The 22219-nt window shown below is 39.2% G+C and overlaps 1 protein-coding gene across 1 annotated transcript; it reads left to right on the top strand.

Annotated features, from left to right (window-relative positions):
• Positions 1–12554: 12554 nt before the first annotated feature.
• LOC104419191 (YLP motif-containing protein 1) lies at positions 12555–21603 on the top strand. Its single transcript, XM_039306698.1, has 14 exons — positions 12555–13739; positions 13839–14016; positions 14728–14840; positions 14966–15067; positions 15454–15523; positions 16030–16085; positions 17735–17785; positions 17972–18076; positions 18255–18299; positions 18586–18593; positions 18793–18899; positions 20145–20350; positions 20863–20949; positions 21252–21603. Exons 1-14 carry the CDS (start codon positions 13245–13247, stop codon positions 21420–21422), a joined length of 1794 nt encoding a protein of 597 aa, XP_039162632.1. The 5' UTR covers positions 12555–13244; the 3' UTR covers positions 21423–21603.
• The last annotated feature ends 616 nt before the right edge of the window (positions 21604–22219 follow it).

The raw sequence follows: 22219 nt of genomic DNA, 5'->3' as shown, positions 1-22219 counted from the left end.
GGTGAAAGCGACTAGTCTTAGTATTTAGAACCAAAACCATAGTAAACCATCACAGAAAAATTTCAAGTTTTAATATGTGATAGTAAGGCCCTAAATGAACACTTTTTAAGAAGGAAACCAAGTTCGGTTTCTTCTGTAAAGAGAGCGGCAATGTGGTTCATCCAGCTCAAAATTCCCTTTACCAAACAGAATCAACAATGGGGAGGTTTAGTCCATTTCAAAGTTTGAAACTCAGTAAAATGCTTTGAAATTTTGATATGTTCTGCACCTACATGTCTCCTGCTACTTTCACGAAGGAAGCAAATCCATATTCTAACTCAACAATTTTATAGAAATCCAAAAGCGCACTGAGGTCGTGATTTCATGGTACTGAACAGCTCACTAACAGTATAAAATCAAGTCTTCGTGTGGGTCAGCTTAACTCAGAACAATCTCAATTAAATATATGTCATAGATCAGGATCTATTGCACCACTCTCCAGAAGATAAGTTCATCCAATTCTTAATGCATTTGATAACAAAAAATCAGCAAACCAGCTACCTCAACAAGTTTTTCTTCCCGAACAGATCAACTATGGACTCTTAACACCTGCACTTAGCTACTCCTAGCTATCTAGTCCTCTCACGAACCCTCATTTAAGCCTCGACCACACTTGTATAGCACCTAAACGAGCATTGGTCACTAGCGATTCATCACCGACAACTCGAAAAAATCCATCTAAAGTCACAATTGAACTCTCAACCTTCCTAAATCAACACGCAAACCCATTTTGTACCTCATCCGTCTTTCCTACTCAACAACAATGGACCACAGCCGCCCTCTCGCCTCGACTTCATCAACAACACAACCAAGACAGCCACGATACCAACCATATCGACACCTACATCAGTAATCAAAAGAAGAATGCTATGACTTCCGAAGCTAAGTTAACAACCACACAGCCACTCCATCCTCAATCGCACTCAAACTGCTAAACTAACCATGGTCGAAATATCGCCAACATCAAATTAAGCACTGAATTCAGCCAAATTCCAAACCAAATCAGATCAAAGATCTCCAAACCCTTGCAAATCTATTCCACCGACAGTAACTCCACAGCTCAAGCCACGTACCGGCTTAAAACCTATCATATCTCGCACGAGCACTTCCAACACGAGCACACGCTAATCGCCCCAAGAAAAGGCTGACAGAAAGCAAGTTCAAAAGCCCTAATTCCACGACACCAAGCGCAAAACCACAGACACAGTACAATGCAAAGGTTGAGGGGGTGGAGGAATACACACAAAAAACACTTACAATCCAGCTCTAAATCGAGCTGTGGTTCTCTATTTTCACACCCAACCCCGAAATCCACCCCAATCTTCACATGCCTAATAAAATAAAGCTAACCCATGCACCCAAAACCCTAATCACTGCTCCACTTGCCTGGATTTTTTACCGGCGAAAGAGGAAGAAGGCGCTGGACGAGCTGGGGCTTCGCGGCCTACGGCGGTAGCTCCGAACGGGATTGGACAACGACGATTTTGCTGCTTGACGGAGGCACCGGCGGTGAGAGGTTGAGATGGGGTCGGGCTCGGTGGAGATGAACGGAAGTGGGAGGAAAGGAAAGTGGTGTGTCTCAGCTGAGAAGGAAAGAAAAGAATACAGCTAAAGGGAAATGGTTGCTGCCGCTCCGCCATTTTCTCTTCTTTTTTTTATAGAGAACAAAAGAGGGAAAAGATAAAAGAAATTTGAGGTGTCACAACGTAACACAAGTTCAAAATGTATAACGGTTGGTGATGTCATTTGGATTTTATATTAAAATAAATTTGATTGACAATTGGATCATGAATATAAGAACTTTTTAAATGAAGAAACTCTACTTATGGAAATCAAAATTTTGTTTGTATGGAGAAAATATTCGGTGGTTGGTGAGCGCCACGTCACCCACCCACCCGGCATATACTTATCTATGTGGATGCACTGATAAAACGTCACCCGCCTACCTGGCATATATTTATCTATGTGGATCCACCGATAAAACAACACGTGTAATATGAAGTCATAATAAAAAAATTACTTTCTCTCTCTCCTCTAGGGCTAGTTGTACGCGACACTAGGTTGAGCGACCATTAATGGCTCTCTCTTTCTCGAGGCTCCTCTCTCTCTCTCTCTCTCTCTCTCTGCTCTTTTCACGTTTGAACATGGAGCTCTTCATCTTCCTTCCCGCTCCTCACTCACCTCAAGCCCTCAAGCCCTCACGCCCTCGACCTCTTGCTCTTGCGCTCCTTCTTCCACTTCGACTTCATTCGTCGCCGTTGTCGCCTTTCAGGCTTTGATGATAGAAACCACGAGTGGCTTGGTTTTGATTTTGGGTTAGGCACGTCGTCACCAAAGCATAATAAATTTGCAGCTACTAGGTCGCGAGCCATCTCGGCCCTCACATGCCGCTTGCTTCGTTTGTTGCCATCGTGGCCTTTCTAGTTCCGGCGACATAATCTGCGAGTGGGTCGGTTTCATTTTCGGGCTCGGCTGTGTTGGCACCGAAGTGGAAGAAGTTTTCAAGTGCTGGGTCCTGAGCCCTCTTCGCCTTCACACGTTGCTCGCTTCGTTTGTCGAGGTCGTTGCTTTTCTGGCTCGGGCAATAGAAACCGCGAGTGGGTCATTCTTGATTTCGGGCTTGGGCACGACACCAGCGATTTTGAAGCCAAAGCAGAAGAAGCTTGCGACTGCTAGGTCTCAAGCCTCTCCGCCTTCACAGCTTTCTTGGTGTCTTCACTAGACAGATTAGCGTACCCCTTGCCATCGCTACCGGATTTTCTCCCACAAAAGGTTAGAATCGCCATGCTACTCCTGTTCACTTAAGGATGAAACCTGTGAAGTGTCGTGTCCCAAAATATGTGATGTTTGTGATGTTTATGTGTAGCTAGCATGATTTATTGTCTAAATTTTGAGCCTAAACAATCTAGTTGAGTCGCCCACCATCCATTCGACGAAATGCCTAAACTAGGTCCACTTTCTTCAATTCTGGGTTTACTCTGTTTTGGCTTTTTCCTGTGGTGGTCGACGAAGTTTGGTTTGGTGATAGTCTAACAAGTGACTAGGTGTTGTTCAGTGGAGACGAAGATCAGCCAACATTGATTGGCATGGCCAAAGATGAAGTCCAACGCCTTTGGTTAGATCGGAGTTTCGATTAAACTCCTTTGCCTTAATAAGATAATAACATAGATATAATCGACAATAAGAGTTTTTTTTTTTTTTTTTTTTTTATAGCTAGGAGGATTGTTGGTTGCATGACCTGCTAATAAGTTTTTTTCTTTCAATATTTTGCAACTAAGTGGATCTGTTCTGTTACAAAGCTTGTTGCTTATCTATTACATTTATTTATTATTCCAAAATTGTTGCTTGGATTACTTTTGTTGGTTAAATTTAATCTAATTTTGATTATATGATACTATTGCTAACAGGAAAACTATCTATGGCTTTTCATTTTTGTTTCAAGAGTTCATTCTTGTCATAATTCTTTTGTCTTCACATACCAAAATTTAAGTTTGCTTTATTGGGGTTTCTCTTCAAGAAGTCTACACTTTACTATTGGCTATCATGAATTAATGGGCTCAAAAGTGCCGCTAATGAAACCAAGGTGTGAATAAGTGATTCTCCTCTCTGTATATATTGTAAATGCTTTAACTTATATGTTGTACCTCAACTTTTTTTTTTACTACTTCAATTTCAGAAAGAGAGAGGTGCTCTCACATAATTAGGTGTGATTCTTATTTACTTAAAATTTCAGTTTGGCTTAAAAGAATGTCTATTGTTTATATGATTACAATGGAGCATATTTTCAATATTATAAGGAAGCGACCTTAAGTATGTTGCCGTGAGACTGGATTAAAAGCGGGTGTTCACAAAGTGTGGTGAGAATACTATTTTATATCTATTGCTTTCATGAAACCCGCTTATAATACATCATAACTGAGATAACATATGTACACACAAACACTTTTGGACTAACTTATATTTTTACTAATATTCATTAGATAATTCGTAGGCCTTGGTGGCTAATTTGATTTGTTCTCGAGATAAATTGGTATAACTTATCTCTTTAGAATTTAAATTTGTTTTGAATTTATTTTTCTTCTTTAAATGATGAGTTTTTTTTTTTTGAACTTGTAGAAGTTGCAAAGGATAATGTCATCATCCATAATGTTGATAAAGATTTTGAATTTAAAAATTGGCATGACATTTGCTAATGAAGACGAAACTTATAATACATACAATTCATATGCAATTTGCAAAGGATTTGGAGTGCGAAAAGGATAAAATGCAAACAATAGTAAATGAATATTGCGAGCTTGCACATTTCTATGTAATTGTGAAGGATATTCTCCATCAATCTTACCTCATGAATAAAAAGATGTATATAGAACTGTGAAAATAACTTGATGTAAAGCTTGCATTAAATTCAAAATTAAAGAGGGAGTTTGGGTAGTTGTCAAATTTGAAGATATTCATAATCATCATTTTCTAATACGGTCATATCGGCATATAACGAATACTAATTGAAGTATTTTGACTTCTTTAGCCGGGGTTGGTGTAAGGGCTACAAAAGTGTATTCTTACCTTAGTGGTGAAGCGGGAGGACAAGAGATGTTGGCTTTACACTACGGGATTGTAAACAAAATTTGCAATCAAAGATAAGAGCCTTGATTACTGCGAGGGATTGTCAAAATCTCATTAACCATTTTAATTGCTTACAATTAAATGGAAAGCAATTTTTCTTATACATTTCAATTGAATCAGGAGCAAAAATTGATCAATTTTTTTTTTGTCCGATGGTATATCCAAGTTGGATTATGAAAGTTTTGAAGATGTTGTGGTATTCAATGCTACTTATCGTACAAATAAATACAATATGATATGCGCACCTTGTGTTGGGTTGAGTCATCATTGGAAAAATGTTCTATTTGGTTGTGCATTTTTATTGGATGAGACTATTGCTTCTTTTGTGTGGGCTTCGCAATCCTTTTTAGAGGTAATAGGTAATAAAGCACAAAAAACTATTTTTACTGATCAATATTATGCAATGGCAAATGCTATTAGAAGTGTTCTTTCTAATACTAGTCATCGTTTATGTGTATAGCATATTGGGAAAAATGCTACGTATCATATTGCATATCTTCTTGGAAAATCAGGCTTTTGCGATAAATATTGGATAAACTTTTATATAAGTGCGAGTCGGAGCTTGAAATGGAAAACACTTGGAAAGCTATGTATCACGAGTGGAAGCTTAAAGACAACAAATGGTTGGAGAATATATATCGCCTATGTCATAATGGTGTCCTGTATTTAGCCAAGATATTTTTTCCGCGGGAATTAGATCCACACAAAGAAGTAAAAGCACCAATAGTGTCTTTCAAGATATCACATGTAAGACTATGACTTTATCTCAATTTATCTATCATTATGAAAAGCAAGCAGAAAAAATGCGCAACTCTGAAGTTATTAATGATTTTGAGTGTGCTCGAGGAATGCCATGGATTATGGTTGAAAGTAGTGGAATATTGAAACATGTTGCACATGTCTACACACGTGTCATTTATAGAAAGTTCCGGGATGAGTTCTTGCATTCTTTGTCTGAACATGTTTTTAGATCAGAAATTGATGGGCCATTACACACTAATATATTGGAAGCTGAAAATAGTGAAATAAAGTATATTATCCATTTTTGTCCAGGTGATTCAACCATTACATGTAGCTGTAAGTTATTTGAAATGCAATAATGATTGTGTAGGCATACTTTATGTATCTTGACACATGTTGTGAATTTTACAAGCATTCTATCACAATACATTTTGAAGAGGTGGACAAAAACTGCAAAACGAAGTAATCATTACAATGATGTTGGAGAAAACTCTCGTGATGCGAGAAAGTCAAAGACATTGCGCTCGAAGAGGTTAATGTAATTGGCTTTTAGTGTTATGAACATTAGTGCAAATCATGATGTTACAGGGAAGATTGCAACTACAACCTTGATGGATCTTCACTCTCGTATAATGAACAAAATGCAATATATCACAAATAAAGATGATGTTAATTATTTGCTGGAAAATGATGAATCTGAATATGCAGCAAACTGTGGAATTCAAATACTTGATCCTCTTCAGAGAAGGCCAAAATATATACAAAATACTCGGTTGAAGAGTACTAGTGAGAAGCGAAAGAGAAATGAATCCTCATGCATAAGAGGCATCTCAAAATAGGTGTGTGAGATGAGAAAAGCCTTTTCTTTCCTTTGTGTACCTCTAATATGGTTGTATTTAAGTTGTACATGGCATGTAGTGAGGAGTACATCATTTTTTTTTCATATTTTTTTTTTACTAATCCTTATGGTTTGAAATTTGTCCTTTTTTTTTTTTTCCTTTTTGCAAATGAAGACAGTAGTCTTTTTTGTTTAGTGGATGAAGACAACAGTCTTTTTTGCAAATGAAGACAACAACCGTTAATTGATGGTGTTTTATAACATCAACAAATAGCATAATTCTTAGTTCTTCTCTTTTTGCATAATGGGAGCAGCTTCCCATAGTTTATACTTGATATGTGCTCAACTTTGCCCATTAGAGATCATATTTGTAACAACTATTTGTTGCATTTCTTTACTAAGCAGATTAAGGTTTGTCCTTGCCCAATTTGGACGTGTGATCACAACCGAATTCTTTCCTACACAAGATAAAAATCCTTACTTTACTCTCGTTCACTTTAGAAAGTTTGTGCCATTTTTTTGGATCCAATGATGTGAATTAAACTTTCTGTGAAACTAGAATCATAAATCACTAGACACTGAGTCCAATTCGTGGTTTGCGGGGTGGTACGTCTATATTGCTCTAGGTATTTTCAAATTGCTACTTCCTAGGTCTTTGTCGTTTTGTTCCAATCTAAATGTTTATTATTCATAATATATGGAAAAATAGTACAGGTTCTTCTTACTCGTTGCTTTGCTTTCTCTCAAAGTATGTATATTCCTTGAAGGCAGCTAAGAAAAGTGATGTTTATAGGATGGAGCTTGTCAGCGGGAAAATGCCGACAAATGTATCTTTTAGTTTAGATATTGACATGGTTAAATGGGTAGATACTCATATTGAGATATAAGGTTTGGCTTGGGAAGAGTTGATAGACCTAGCGGTGAGCTTGCTCTTGGCTAGGGAAGAGAGTGCAGCTTTTCAAGTGCTCGAAATTGCACTACAAAGTACACAAAAACTGCCCCACAAGTGAGGCCATCATTTTGGCAGGCATTCGATCTCCTTTTCCATGTATTTAACAATAGGATGATGGATAACCTTGTTTGTACTTCCTGATGGTTGGATGAGCAGAAATCTGGCTATAGTGATGTATGTGATTATGTCCACCAAGATTCAGTTAGCTATTACGTGGTCCATAAGCTGCATTGTTTTTTTTTTTAAACCCAAATTTATGTTGTCTAATTGCAATCATGTTTGTTTGCCGTAAGATTACCTCAAATATGAAAGTTGTTTTTGAGTATAAAGTTTTGTGTCATCCATGTTTGCAAAAGTTCTCTCGGAGAATAATTGATATGATAGCTCATAAAGAAAATATTTACACCTTTCGACTCAATTGCCAAATATTGAAATTCATAGTTCTTATAGCAATTTGGGTGCACTGTGGAGAGTCTCCTCCAAGGAAATTAACGGGTACACATTGATTGATTGGCAACGAGCATTTACATTATAGTCCCCGAGTATGACTTGGAAATACAAAGCTGGAGCACTACAGAATTTATTTGGAAACTATCAAAAATATGACTCATTTTTGGCCTCTTGACTACCGATGTATCTTTGCTTTTGAAAGTGCCAAATATATACTTGAAACACCAAGTATCTCTATGTTCCTATTTACGAAAACATCACGTTCTTTTCAAAAGCATCACTCTTTAGATTCTAAGTTCTTACTTAAAACGTTCAAAATCAACCAAATCACTCAAAACTCTAAATAAGAGTGTAAATTGCGTCCCCAAAGACAACTTGATATTTCCCATATGGCGTTTTCATTAAGAGGTGCATGAAGGGTACGTGTAAAAATAAAGGGGTGTAAGTGGTCATTGGGTTAGAAGTAAAATATATTTGGTACTTTCATAATATTATTAAATTAAAATTTAGAGACTTCTCCAAGCTCCATGTCTCTGCAGAGAGCAAGTACATCCTACAAGTACATGAAAATCTAGATATGCAGTGTGACACCTGAAAGTTATCAAGTAGCCATATATTCTTGGCAAGAACAAGAATTCATCATACATGATGGAGAGAAACTTCCATGAGCTAAAAGTAAGAACAATGGTTGAGCAAAAATCTAGAACTAGAGCTATAAGCCACAATATGTTATGGCATAAAAGGCGCCACCATATCTCATGGTCTTTGGAATTGTTCAGTAGTTGCAATGATTGTAACATTCCAGCATATTGAATGCCCGAAAAAGCTGTAATTTCCTAATTTCCTCACTCTTTGAAAAACGGTGTGATTCTTCAAAATAACATGATTATGCCCCAAAAGTTTCTTGTGCCCACATATTAAATGGGCACGCAGCTGGTGCTGCATGCTTCCCTAGTGCAGCTTCAATACCTACATTACCATCAGCTTCATAAATCAGCAAATACACCAAAAGAATTCCATCACCAAGCGCAAAAAATAATGTTAACTCCAAAGACAATCAAATAAGTAAGAGCGAAACTCATTACCTTATCTGAAATCACTCTTGAACTTGTGAGGTTGAGTTTTTCTTCAACAACTTTGTTTGTTGTTGTCTAGAGACGAAAAAATTTTGCTCCTGCAGAGTTGAAATGTGGTCCATCTTTATCTGTTCTATGGAGCCCACATAGTTAGCACAATATATATAACTATAGAACTTGTTGACAAGAGCATGTACTACATTCTAATAACAGAATTCCCAACCAAAATTCGAGCTATTTATCCTTAAGAAAGAAAAATGGAAAAAATGAGTGGTTTACCCTCAATGACTTGTTTCCCTCCAACCCTTTAGCCAAAGCATTGGCCCCTCGTGCGCCACCATAGTTGTTGTTGAAAATACATCATCCATCAAAATCTTCAATGAAGCAAAACAAAAGCACACCACCAGGAGCATATCAAACCTGTCACTATTTGGAAGGCTTAATATTGAAAGCACGCCACTAGGAGCAAAAAAAAAAAAAAAAAACTTAGTTAGCAGGTCACGCAACCAACAATCCTCCTAGCTAAAAAAAAAAAAAAAATCTTATAGTCGATCGTGTCTATGTTATTATCTTATTAAGGCAAGGGAGTTTAATCGAAACTCTGATCTAACCAAAGGCGATGGACTTCATCTTTGGCCATGCCAATCAATGTTGGCCAATCTCCATCTCCACTAAACAACACCTAGTCACTTGTTGGACTATCACCAAACCAAACTTCGTCAACCGCCACAAGAAAAACCAAAACGAGTAAATCCATAATTAAAGAAAGTGGACCTAGTTTAGGCATTTCATCGAATGAATGGTGGGCGACTCAACTAGATTGTTTAGGCTCAAAATTTAGACAATAAATCACACTAGCTACACATAAACATCACAAACATCACATATTTTGGGACACGACACTTCGCGGGTTTCATCCTTAAGTGGACGGGGGAGTAGCATGGCGATTCTAACATTTTGTGGGAGAGAATCTGGTAGCGATGGCAAGGGGATACGCTAATCTGTCTAGTGAAGACACCGAGAGAACTGTGAAGGCGGAGAGGCTCGAGACCCAGCAGTCGCAAGCTTCTTTTGCTTTGGCTTCAAAATTGCTGGCATCATGCCCGAGCCCGAAATCAAGAATGACCCACTCGCGGTTTCTATTGCCTGAGCCAGAAAAGCAACGACCTTGACAAACGAAGCGAGCAGCGTGTGAAGGTGAAGAGGGCTCGGGACCCAACACTTGAAAACTTCTTCCACTTCGATGCCAACACAGCCGAACCCGAAAAATGAAACCGACCCACTCGCAGATTATGTCACCGGAACCAAAAAGGTGACAATGGCGACAAATGAAGCAAGCAGCGTGTAAGGGCCGAGATGGCTTGCGACCCAGTAGCTGCAAATTTCTTCTGCTTTGGTGACGACGTGCCTAACCCAAAATCGAAATCGAGCCACTCGTGGTTTCTATCATTAAAGCCCGAAAGGCGACGACAGTGACGAATGAAGTCTAAGTGGAAGAAGGAGCGCAAGAGCAAGAGGGTGAGGGCGTGAGGGCTTGAGGTGAGTGAGGAGCGGGAAGGAAGACGAAGAGCTCCATGTTCAAATGTGAAGAGCGAGAGAGAGAGAGAGAGAGCCGTTAATGGCTGCTCAACCTAGTGTCGCCTGCAACTAGCCTTAGAGGAGAGAGAGAAAGTAATTTTTTTATTTTGACTTCAGATTACACGTGTCATTTTATCAATGGATCCACATAGATAAGTATATGCCAGGTAGGCGGGTCACGTGACGCTCACCAACCATTGAATATTTTCTCGTTTGTATGAGTGATTAAAATCAATTGGGATTTTGCTTTGTCACTCAACGGTTACTTAATCTTATTGATATAGATTTGTTGGGTAGATTGGGAGGCGATCCTTTAGATATTGTCCAACAACTAGTTTAGAAGTGGATGCATATTTAAGTAGATCAAGGATCGAAGAGAAAGTAAGAGACGAAGCGTAAAATCTAAAATTTCAAAATCTGAGCAAACTTTAATCATACACTTACCTTTCGTGAGTTTAGATGTTTGTGATCATGAGAGAAATATCAAAATAGTGACTTAGTGAGATAGTGTAATCTATTATTAAATATTTATACTTAAAATTATAATTTATTCTTGATAATATAGTGGAATTCAGCTAGTAGACTGTCAATATGAGTGGACATTGACTTGATTTAAGCCAAACTATTATAGAATCTGTATGCATTTCTCTTATCTCTTAACTCTCCTCATTTAAGTTTATTGCACAATTACATGTTATCTCATAAGTCTGTTTTATCATACAACATATTCTAAATATATATCAGAAGTCTGGTGTTTTGCGAAACTGATTTTATTTTTCATTTAAAATTTGCTTGCAACTTATTTTATTCCACATTTATTTGTCAATGTTTCTTTTAAACGCCTATTTACCCTATTTTAAGTGTTAGTACTAGCTCCATTAGCAGTTACTCTAGTGACTCCTTCGACTCTTGTCTGTCACTTCCCATCACCACCTAGACCTTCGATGGCATTTGTTAGCACTCGCTCAACCATCCACTAGGTGGTCATCATTTGCTCTTAGGTACGAGATTTCAAATTTGCGTAAATGTAACATGGGGGATTAGTCTCTTGAAGACAATAATCTAGAGGCCACGAACTCATAAACCAGATTTTGCCACGACGACCGCGAGCTTTGAAATCAAATTTAGATTCAAAGCTGGCGACCCCATGACCACTCGACCTCGAGACTTCACCAGATTGTTGAGCGATTAAAGGTGGTGGGGTTGAAAATATCAATGTTCAAGACATTGAGCTCAGCCCATACTTGGATCATTGCTTGACCACATGACGATGCCGCTACTTGGACCACATCGGATCGACGGTGAAGCTTCGATCATCTGCAATCACTGCCTCCTTTCATTTGATTTATTTTGGCCTTTTCAGGTTTTACTTTTATTAACTTTTAATGATGTGCAGCATTGCATCAATGTCGCTTATTCTTAAAAACTGATCAATAATGCCACGTCATATTCATATCACATTAAAATGGAAGTAATGACATGAAAAGATTTTAAAATATTTGTCATAATGTTCATGTCATAAAAAATCACAAAATTGATAAACTTATGATAGATTTACCTAAAACTAATTTTTATCTCAAACTAGTATATTTTTTGATAAAATTTACCCCAAATTAGCATACTTATGATAAATTTACTTATGATTAATTTTTATTAAGTTTTATTATTAAACTATTAAGTTAGATGTCACATAATAGTTTATTTCACTTTTTATTTGCTACGGTTGTATTTGTCACAAATGTACAAATTTAAGATTTTTAGCGGTTGAATAAATTAGTTTAGAGTGAATTGTCACAAGTGTATAATTTGTGATCATTTAGCATAAATTCATCACAGGTATCAATTTAACTTTTTCGTGGTTAAAAAATTAATTTTTAATAAATTTATTATAAATGTATCAATTTAATTTTTTAGGATGTTAATCATTTATGATACAATATGATAGGTTAAGGTTTTTTGCCGCACTTTTTTTCTGTAAAAAAAATAAAAACAGAGAAAATGATGTGATCTGACGGTCCAGATCTGTCGCTGTCGGCCTCCGGTTGCACACCCGCTCCCGTGCACCTCGACCAGACCAACGTACGCTTGCTTCGTCCTCCGCCTTCGTCCTCGCCAGACCCGAAACCCCGCGCGGTCTCCTTCCCTCTCCCCGCTCGTCTCAGAAACCCTAAATCTCCCTCTCTCTCTTCTCTCTCTCTAGAAGAAGAAGAAGAAGAAGAAGAAGTCGTCTATGAAAACCCCGTTGCTCCGCCTCGGCGATGGATCCCGATCACCGCGCATGGCGCCCCGCGCCTCCTCCAGGTAGCGGCCCCTGCCCCGTCTGCTCCGCCCCCACTTCCCCTTCTGCCCCCGCCGCCTCCGCCGCCGCCGCCCCCGTCCTCCGCCTTCCATCCCGCCCCCGGCTTCCCTCCGCCCGACCCGACCCTCGCCTACTCGGGTACCGACCCGCCGTCTCTCCCCTCCCCCCCCCGCCGCAGCCGTACTACGGTCACGGGTTCGGCGATCCGAGGAATCACCACCACCGCCACGGGTACCCCGATCACGGCAGGGGCGATCTCGGGCAGCACCCCGATCGGTTCCGCCCTAATGGTTACGGCGGCGCCAATGGGTTCGCCGGGGAGGGCGAGAGGAGCTATAAGAAGATGCGAGTGGCGGAGCCGAGTGGCGATCCGAGCTTGAGCGGATACGCCAATGGGAATCGGGACGTTTTTGCTGGGGCTTCGTTCGACGACGAGCGCCGATTGAAGCTGATTCGGGATCACGGGGCCGCGGCTGGCGGGAACGCGGGGTATGGTTTTGATATTAGCAGGGATGGGACGGGCGAATTGAGCGCGAAGAATATGCAGAAGAGCTATGGGAATGGAAGTATCCCGTCCGACGGTGAACAGCAATACTATATGCAGAAACGCGCAAATGAGTATCAGGCTGAAGTTCCCGGCATGAAAGAATGTATCTTGGCCAGAGCGGTGGCGTTTCGAGGGACGATTTCGGTCGTAGCTATCAGCCACCGCATCAGCCTCATGCAATTCAATCAGGGCAGGTGCAAAATCACCTGGCGCATGCTGAGATGAGAGAAGGCAACCAGCCATTTTATGCCAATCATGGTCCAGTTGGGTATCAGAATTTCCCTGGAATGGCTCCATATGGTGCCCCGAGTTTAGGCGCAGGAGGAGGTTACCCGCCGCATCCTGCTGGGCCGGGCATGAACGTTGCCCGCCCTCCTCTCCCTCCATCTCCTCCACCACCCCTGCCGCTTGATCCGTCCGGTTACCCTTCATTAGAACAAAAGGCGCATTCACCATCGTTGAGTTCTCTGTTTCCCTTGCCTTCGAGCTCTTCTAGAGTGTCTCCTACGTACCCTCCAGCACCTGGGAATCATCACCTTCGGCACTATTACCGCAGTGGACAAGCTCCTACTGTGTCTGCTGGCTTTGTCCCAGAGGTGTGGTTTTTATATGTCCTTTCTTTACATGTTTTTCAATCTTGTTGGTCCATCTTATGCTGATCATGTGTCGACATCTATTGTTTGGCACTTTTTAAGGAATATAAGGCCATGCAAGGGAACTCGATGAGGCAGTATTCTGGGCAGGGTCCACAGCTTCCATCACAGCAATTGCCTTCGCAGAAGCCAAAAATTGTCGATGCTTCCCATATTTTTAAGCCACCTCATAGAATCTGTCGACCTGATCATTTTGTCATAATTCTTAGAGGGCTTCCAGGTAAAATATATGATCTTAATTCTGCTCTTTTTACCTTTATATTAAGTTGACTGCTTTTTGAGTGTTAATTGTACTAAAAATCAGTTGTGAATGCCTGCTTCTGATTTGTCAAACTTGAAATGATGTTGTTGCCGTATGCATTGTGGCTAGTCATATTCTAGGAGCCATTATGGTGGGTGGAAATAAACAGGGTCACTGCATGTTATTAAGTTTCACATCTGTAGTGAAATTTGTGAAAACATCCAATTGGTGAATTCAGTAAGGGCCAAGAATATGACACTTTTCTGATAGAGATCAGCTATTTGATTTCCAATGTCGTCATACTTATGTATATTTCACAGATGTTAAATTTAGTGGAAATTTGTTAACTGATGTTTGTCAGATGGTTGGTCGTGTGATCATTTATGTTCTCATTGATTAGTGGGGGTTGAGAAAGATTTGTGAAATTTAGTAAATTATCTGGAAAGTGTTGAGGTAGTTGCTGGAGAGGCTGTGTTTAGAAATCTGTTAGCTTGATCACTTTCATCCAGCAAATGTAGATATCTACTGTTGTTATGTTTTTTGGCTGAAAAAAGGAAAAAATCGTAGCTATGTGTCATGTGCATGATTGTATGCTATCGACATGAAAATGTGAGCAGAAGGATGCAATTGGTCATGCACCTACTGTCAATTGGGAAGCATATTTATGGTTGATGTGTTTGTTTATGCCAGGAAGTGGAAAGAGCTACTTAGCCAAGATGCTGCGGGACCTTGAGGTTGAAAATGGTGGTAGTGCTCCACGAATTTATTCTATTGATGATTATTTCATGACCGAAGTTGAAAAGGTTTGGAATTTCTATATTTTTCTGATGCTATATATGTCCTGACTTTCATGTTTTGGCCTTTTGTTTACGGCATTGCATGGTTTTCTTTTTGTGAAGAGCTTCATAATCTTCATCTACTTTTTCAGATTGATGAAAATGGAGCTTCAAAGTCTTCAGCTGCAAGCAAAGGCAAGAAGGCTGCTATGAAAAAAGTGATGGAGTATTGTTATGAACCTGAAATGGAGGAGGTAAAGCATTAGTCTGTATGATGAATAGGTTATTATTTCTGGCAATGGAGAAATTACATAGGAAGAAGACAAGACGGTCTTATAATTTGTAGTAAACAACCGGGAGTGTATAAAAGTGGGTGTAGAAACATAGAGTGGAGACAAAACAAGCTTTAAGAAATAGACCAATCTGAAGCTGTTCTAGCATCTCTGTCTTGATAATTGTCAAATGTAGGAATTGAAATTGAATGGAGGAATACTAGTTGAATTGGATTTGGCTTGAATTTCCCCTGTAAATTATACATCTGTACTGCAATCATGAAATCTAGGATATTTCTGTTTTGCTTCACATTGTTCTATCTTAAGTCATATAAAAGGGTAGTTGATCTCTTTTCTTTCAATTTTAGGCTTACCGGTCAAGCATGCTGAAAGCATACAAAAAGACTGTTGAGGAGGGAACTTTCACCTTTGTAATTGGTATGAATATTCTATTTTGGTTTATGCAGCCATAGAAATTTGGAGTCGTTTCATTTTAAATATCTACTTCCATTTTGTCTTTTTATGTGCCGTTGGAGGCAAATATTTATATCTCAAGCTCTATTTAGATGAACTCTAAAGATGATGGGGTTTTGCCCTATTCTTTGATTAGATTGTTTGATGCCTGTAGTGGCAATGGATATACGTAGTGTTTTCAATTTTGTCTGTGATATTGCTGGTAGAAAACTGAATTGTGCTTTTACACTTAAGGATGTTGCATCTTAAGGATCGGTTAATCATTGCAGAAGACATTTCAAGTTGCTCTAGATTCATACATCTCAAAAAACAGTTGCTAGTTTCACCATCATGCGACCAGTAATTGACAGTTTGATTCTACATCAAGTGGATGCAGTGTCGATGCACTGCCTTCATTTTAACTAACCACCAATGCAGTTTATGGTTCGGCAATTGACCCTTTTCTTCCTGGTATGTGTGCCTGGTCTTAGTGGATGACCGCAATCTGCGGGTTGCTGATTTTGCTCAATTTTGGGCAATTGGGAAGGTATATATTCAATCTCTTATCTCACCACCCCTGCGAGCATTTGCATTCACATGTCGTGTTTCCTTGGAATGTTCTAGGGATCCTGGTCCTTGTGTATGTGACATTTCTTGTGATTTGCCTTATGTTTCTCTGTGTTCGTTGCTGTGTTCACTTAAATCACAGTTATTCTCTTGGGATTCGTCTTGAGTGCTACAGTGGTCTATGTCTTACATCTTGAAGCTGGGTATCCAGCTCTATTCCTAATAGGACCATTTTGAGGTCAGGTAAAGGGAAAATATTTGGTGGACTAGTTTAAGGGGGCTCTACTGATAGGTTGTCAGATAACCTTGTCCTCCATTTCCTGCTGGACTTTTGAAGTGCATTAATTACTGATTAAAAACGTTAAAGCTTCATAATTTACCTGTTCTGATCTTCACAAATAGGCAGTGGAGACCAGAGAGGGCCTGCTAAAATAAGAGATTCTGAAAAGCATAATTTTAATCCCCTACATTCCAGCCTCACAGGGCCTGCTTGAACAATTCTAGTTTTTCAAAGTACCAAGATTGACTGTGAAAGCTGGAGTTTTTGACACAGTATTTTCCTTGTCCAACTGCTCCTACATTTACTGAATCATCTTCTTTTCCTTGCCCCCTCTTTCCTCTGTCACAGCAGTATCTAGATTTGCTTTTGGGGTAGGCAAATAAATCGGATGTGGAATGTAAAGATTCACCTTCACTTTTTCATAAGTAATTGTGGGAGGAAAGAAAAAGAAGGGGTAGGGTTGGTGGTTTTTTTTTTTTTTTTTTGGGGGGGGTGTGGTTGTTTAAGGCCTTAACTCAGTACCACTAGGTCTTGCAGAGGTTAGGCAAGACTCATTTTGAGTAGCATCCCTAAATTCAAATAAAGTCTCTGAAAGTAACATTAGAAATACTACTGGGACAATAATGTCAGAGAATATTTACTTGTTGAAGTCTCTCAAGCACTCTGGGTCTTTGTTTCTTTGTCAATGAATCTAGATATGCAGTGCTCAGGCAAACTAGAGCTCAATTTACCAGTAAGGCTGTCTTCACTGACTTGTCTTTTGGTTCAGATCAACTAATTCTCTTCTAATGGAGAACTGAAGGGCCTGTTTGTTTACACTTAAAAAAGCAAAAAGTACTTTTTACTGTCTAACCAAAGTTATGATTCAAATCACAAAAAATATTGGAAAGATTATATGGTAATTTACATATCAATATTTGAAGGTTGTGCAAGTTTGAGGAGTTTTGGATTTAATTAAAGTCAAAGTGTGTGAGTTACAAGGTTTAGGTTAAGCAAAAAGTAAAAGTCAATCCAGAGAAATCTTAAGTCCTTCCTAAGGAAAAGGTGATGGAGGAAATTTTGTGTTATTCGTGAGGGCTTCCAACTCATTGCCACTTTTCCTTGACTAAATCTTCATCCTGATCAGAATCTTTAGTGAGGCTCCTAGTTTACGATCTTAAAGGCATGAGTTGATAGACTGGGAGAGGAGAATGTGGAAGAGAGCATGGTTTTGGAGAAGTGGGAAATACTCATGCTAAAACTGAACCCTTTTTAGTTTCTCTATAATTATAGGTTGTGATGGTAGCTCCATCACAATGTGTTGTTCATATTCTCTTCTGGTTTTTATAATTTTTCCCTTCTCTTTTCAGACATCAGGCTATGAAGTTTACATTCTAGAAGCAGCATACAAGGACCCGGAGGTGAATTTCTGCATTAACTTTGTTCTATTCAAAGTATCATGCTTAGAGTTCCTAGAGAAATCCTGGATATAATAGCTTTGATTTAGGCAGGGTGGCCAGGGCCCTCTGTCGATTGTGTGGCTTACATATGTCTGGTTATTCCTGCCTGGCTTTTTGCATGATGTACTTGCCTTGTCTTGGATTTAGGGTTGTGCTGCTAGGAATGTCCATGGTTTTACCCTTGATGACATACAAAAGATGGCAGGACAGTGGGAAGAAGCCCCAGCCTTATATTGGCAACTTGATGTTAAGGTTTGAGAGCCTTTAATTTTCCTAGATCCTAATTTTTAGAGAGTTACACAAAAGTTTTATGAGCTCTGCGAATTAAGGTTATTTATTACTTTTTGTGTTCATTTAATACAATAGGTTATTTATTACACGTTTCTGTTCATGAAATACAATTAACTTGTGTCATTCTATTGCATGGCAGTCATTATTCCATGGAGATGATCTCAAGGAAAGTGGGATTCAAGAGGTAATATAACATGCACTTGTGTTTGATTGCACCTTAGTGGGATCTACATAATGATCTACATAATTTGTGTCGACCTGCTTAATCCACAAAATAGCAATCTATGCTACATGAATAGAGAAGATTTATGTATTTCACATAGTGTGTGAAGCCATCTTTCGTGCAAGTTTGCCAATAACAAGTCTTTCAGCTGTGAATTGATACTTTCTTGGTTTACTTAACCCGTAAAGGCTCTGACCATTATTAAATTTTTGCTAAATGCATGGGTGGGTAGTATTTGTCTTAACAGGCCCTTCAGTATGCTTCCTTGATTTATAGGTGTAAATGATCTTCCATCAGTGGAATTTAGTTTAGACCACCACTCTTCTGGAAGATGAATATGTTGTATTCGTTTTTTGTCAACTCTTTGGAGAATATTATGAAGTCTACATTACAATTTAGTTCGTTGGGAGATCGGGATAGTACTGGGAATCTCATATAGTTTCCTGTGTTCCAGGTGGACATGGATATGGAGGATGATCAGGATGAAAGTCTACCCTGTAGTGGAAGGAAAAAAATTAGAGAATCCCAAGGATACTCCTTTTGATGGTGATGCACCACATGGTATATTTCAAGTTCACTCTCATGGTTCTTCTGATTTATTGATTCAGGAAAAGATTAGTCAAATTCTGAGCTTTGGATATGAAAGCCCTTCTCAATTTGATCTGTATCATCCGACAAACATTTTATATGTATGCATCTGTTCATACTAACTGTCATGTCAGAGTTTTCTATTTTTTGGAAGCATACTCCTGAGTCCTTGTTGCGATGAAAATTGTTTTTCAATGTGAAGGTCATCTGTTCATGCTAAATGTCGTGTTAAGAGTTTTCAATTTTTTGGGAGCATGGATGCGAAACCTTGTCATGAAAATTGGATCCACTGTGAAGTTAGTCGTTGGGATTCAATCTGGAGTTGTTTGACTTATCGCATCTAAAAGTAGTTTTTTGGTTGTGGTAATCCTACTATAATCTGGAAGTTGTAACTTTTTATTGTGTTGATGATACTACCACTGGGGTAGAAATTGTCTTCGGATGTTCTAATCTCATGTCATGTCGTTGACCTGGCCTATACCAAATGCGTCCATTATGCACTGAAAGAAATTTCTGGGGAGCATTGAAACTCGCTTCTTCTCCATAGTGTTCTTCCACTAGCTGTTTAACTACTTTACCGAGAACAGTATAGCAGCCTTTTCTGATATAGTTTATGCGGTGACCTTCTCCTTTCCATAAGAAGATGCTTAGATTTTCTTAAATGCACTTTACCATTATTCTAATTCTATATGCAATCTATGCTCTGACGACAACCAATGAAATCGCTTGGATTTAGGAGTGCTTCCATTGCAACATAGTGAAACAGATTTAATGTCTATGAGTCTCTGAAAAAGAGAAGATCCTGCAGTCCTAGAGTCAAATCTGTCCAAAAGTTATTATTTAAAGTATGATCCATTCAATAAAAAATAAGCTGAGTTGTTATCTTCAGTTTATTTCCTTTGGGTAATGAAGGAACTGGTTTTTTTAACGAAGATGCTATTTTGCTTGGTAGAAATGTTTGCTTGTGAGAACTCATAATGTGAGTTCCAGCTGTTCTCTTGGTGCTTTCTATATAAATTAATTACTTGGCGCATATCTTCTTGTGATATTTCATTTCCAGATCTTTAGGGAGCTTGGTTGATTTAACTATTTCAAAAAATATTTTTGTGCTTTGCATTTTGCTGCTATTGTACTATCTGACACGCATTATGCCTTTTATTTGTGAGTTCCCAGTTTTGATGGGTTTTTTAGCTTACATTGTTTCCCCAATATTTTCAGGAGATTTCTCCAAAGATGAGGAGAGAGGGGATGGAGGAGGAGACCATGTAACAGAAGTGAGAGAATTGGGTAGGAGTAAGTGGTCAGAGAACCTAGAGGAACATGAAAATGAAGAAAAGGTCGAAATGCGAACCAGTGTATCTGCTCTTTCTGGCTTGGTTCAAACATATGGCAAGGGAGGAAAATCTGTACGCTGGGGTGATCAGGTCTCTTCTAAATTTTCATATGATTGTTTTCTAAATAAGTACAGTTGGAGGAGGTTATTTTTAGCTGGCCAAGCCATATGGTTTAAGTGCAATCTCATAGTCAATAATTATAAATGCACTGTGGAACCTCTTGTACTTCTAGTGTTTAATTTACTTATTAGAGTTTTGTGGAGTTTGTCCACGGCTGATTAGTGAAAGCTTTTCGGCCTAGAACTAAATCGATGGATATCATGCAAAGGTTGCTTGAAGATATCGCTTAGGTGTTGATAAAACATTTGGCATATAAAAGTTCCCTGGCAAACAAACAACTTTCTTTTGGCAATTGCATCTCTGTTTTTGTCCCTAATAAATGTGAGTCTTCTAGTATCTCTTTCCCGATATACTGCTAAATTTCAGGCATAAACCTCCTTTTGGATAAACTGAAAATGCAAATTTAGATTTCCTTCAGCTATTTGCACATTTTCTTGTCTCTTCTACATCTCACTTTTTGTACATGATGTTATGAATTTCAGGCTAAAAATACTGGGTTCTTGATCGGTGCTGCAAAGAAGGCCAATGCATCGTCTTTGGTGATTGGACCGGGTGCTGGATACAACTTGGTGGGTAAATTGGCCTCGATAACCTTTTGAATCTTGAACAGTCTGAATTATACTAAAGGGAAACAAATTTTTCTGTTTTTCCTATCGCTATTCCCTTTTAGTGCGCTTTCAGATGCAAGTAAATAGCCATAGGGCTGCACGTTCGCCACTTAAATGATTGGTTGGACTTATTTTTCTGAGATCCATTAAAATGCCATTTTTTCCCCTGCATCCCGAGTAACGGCGTACATATTTCTCGTCCTATCATTTACTTTCATTAGCTGATTCTTGAATCTACTTGTGTGTGGCTCCTGCAACTGCAGAAGACGAACCCATTGCCTGAAGAAGGTAATTTGACGGGGAGCTATAGCAGTGAACTGAAGAGACAGAGGAGCATGTTCCAGGAGCGAATCAGGGCGGAACGCGAGTCATTCAAAGTAGTATTTGACAGGAGGCGTCAGCGGATTGGCGGGCTTGATTTGGAGGAGGAGTAGAGAACAACGGAACCACTTAGGCCCCCCTGAATTCTTATGTCGCCTCTTTTCTAGGCTGTAATTTAGCGGCATTTGTTGTAAATTAGTAATTAGCAAACGCTGTAACTTGGCTTGCCCTGAAATTTTCAGCTGTAACAGGGGAAGTCCTCGCTCAAAATTAATGAAATAACTCCTTTCGCCATCCTAAGTCGGGTCATATCGTTCATTGTTTTCTCTGTGTCGTACTGTATCTTCTTCGAAGGGCACTAGCCCATAAACCGTAGCGGCTTGTGTGGATAAGAAATCGCCTCTGGGCATCGTCAGGTCGGGTACTCATCTTCGAAGAGGGGCAAAATGTTAAAATTTTGATCGAGGTCCAATTTTTACAGCTCGAAGGAGACCAAAGTCTGCCCTATATGGACAAGAGGCCGTGAACTGACGTGTACTCCAGATGACATTGTCCTTCTAGCCGCCGAGCTGCAAGGCAGGTTTGAACAACTTTAACTAATTTCCAATGCCTACCTCAAGAAAGGTGGAAATTTCACATGAAATTCCGTCGCCCGTGTCATGTATTCGATGTAAAATTGTGCCGAGATCCTACAGAGCAAGGAGCAATATTCCCGCCAAGCATGGCCGAAACAAGGAGGACGAAATACAAGGGAAAAAAGAAGAAGATGCTAACTTCATCGCGCTTGTCCACGGGCGGCGCCCTGTGAACACATCACTCTTTGGAAACAAACAGGCCGTAAAAAGAAGCAAAAACCATTGTTTATCAGAGAGAGAGGCATTTCCTCTTTGTGGCGCATGAACATTTTGAA

Source organism: Eucalyptus grandis, chromosome 2 (assembly GCF_016545825.1).
Source record: "Eucalyptus grandis isolate ANBG69807.140 chromosome 2, ASM1654582v1, whole genome shotgun sequence".
NCBI lineage: Eukaryota > Viridiplantae > Streptophyta > Magnoliopsida > Myrtales > Myrtaceae > Eucalyptus > Eucalyptus grandis.
This window is presented reverse-complemented; position numbering and strand designations above follow the sequence as displayed.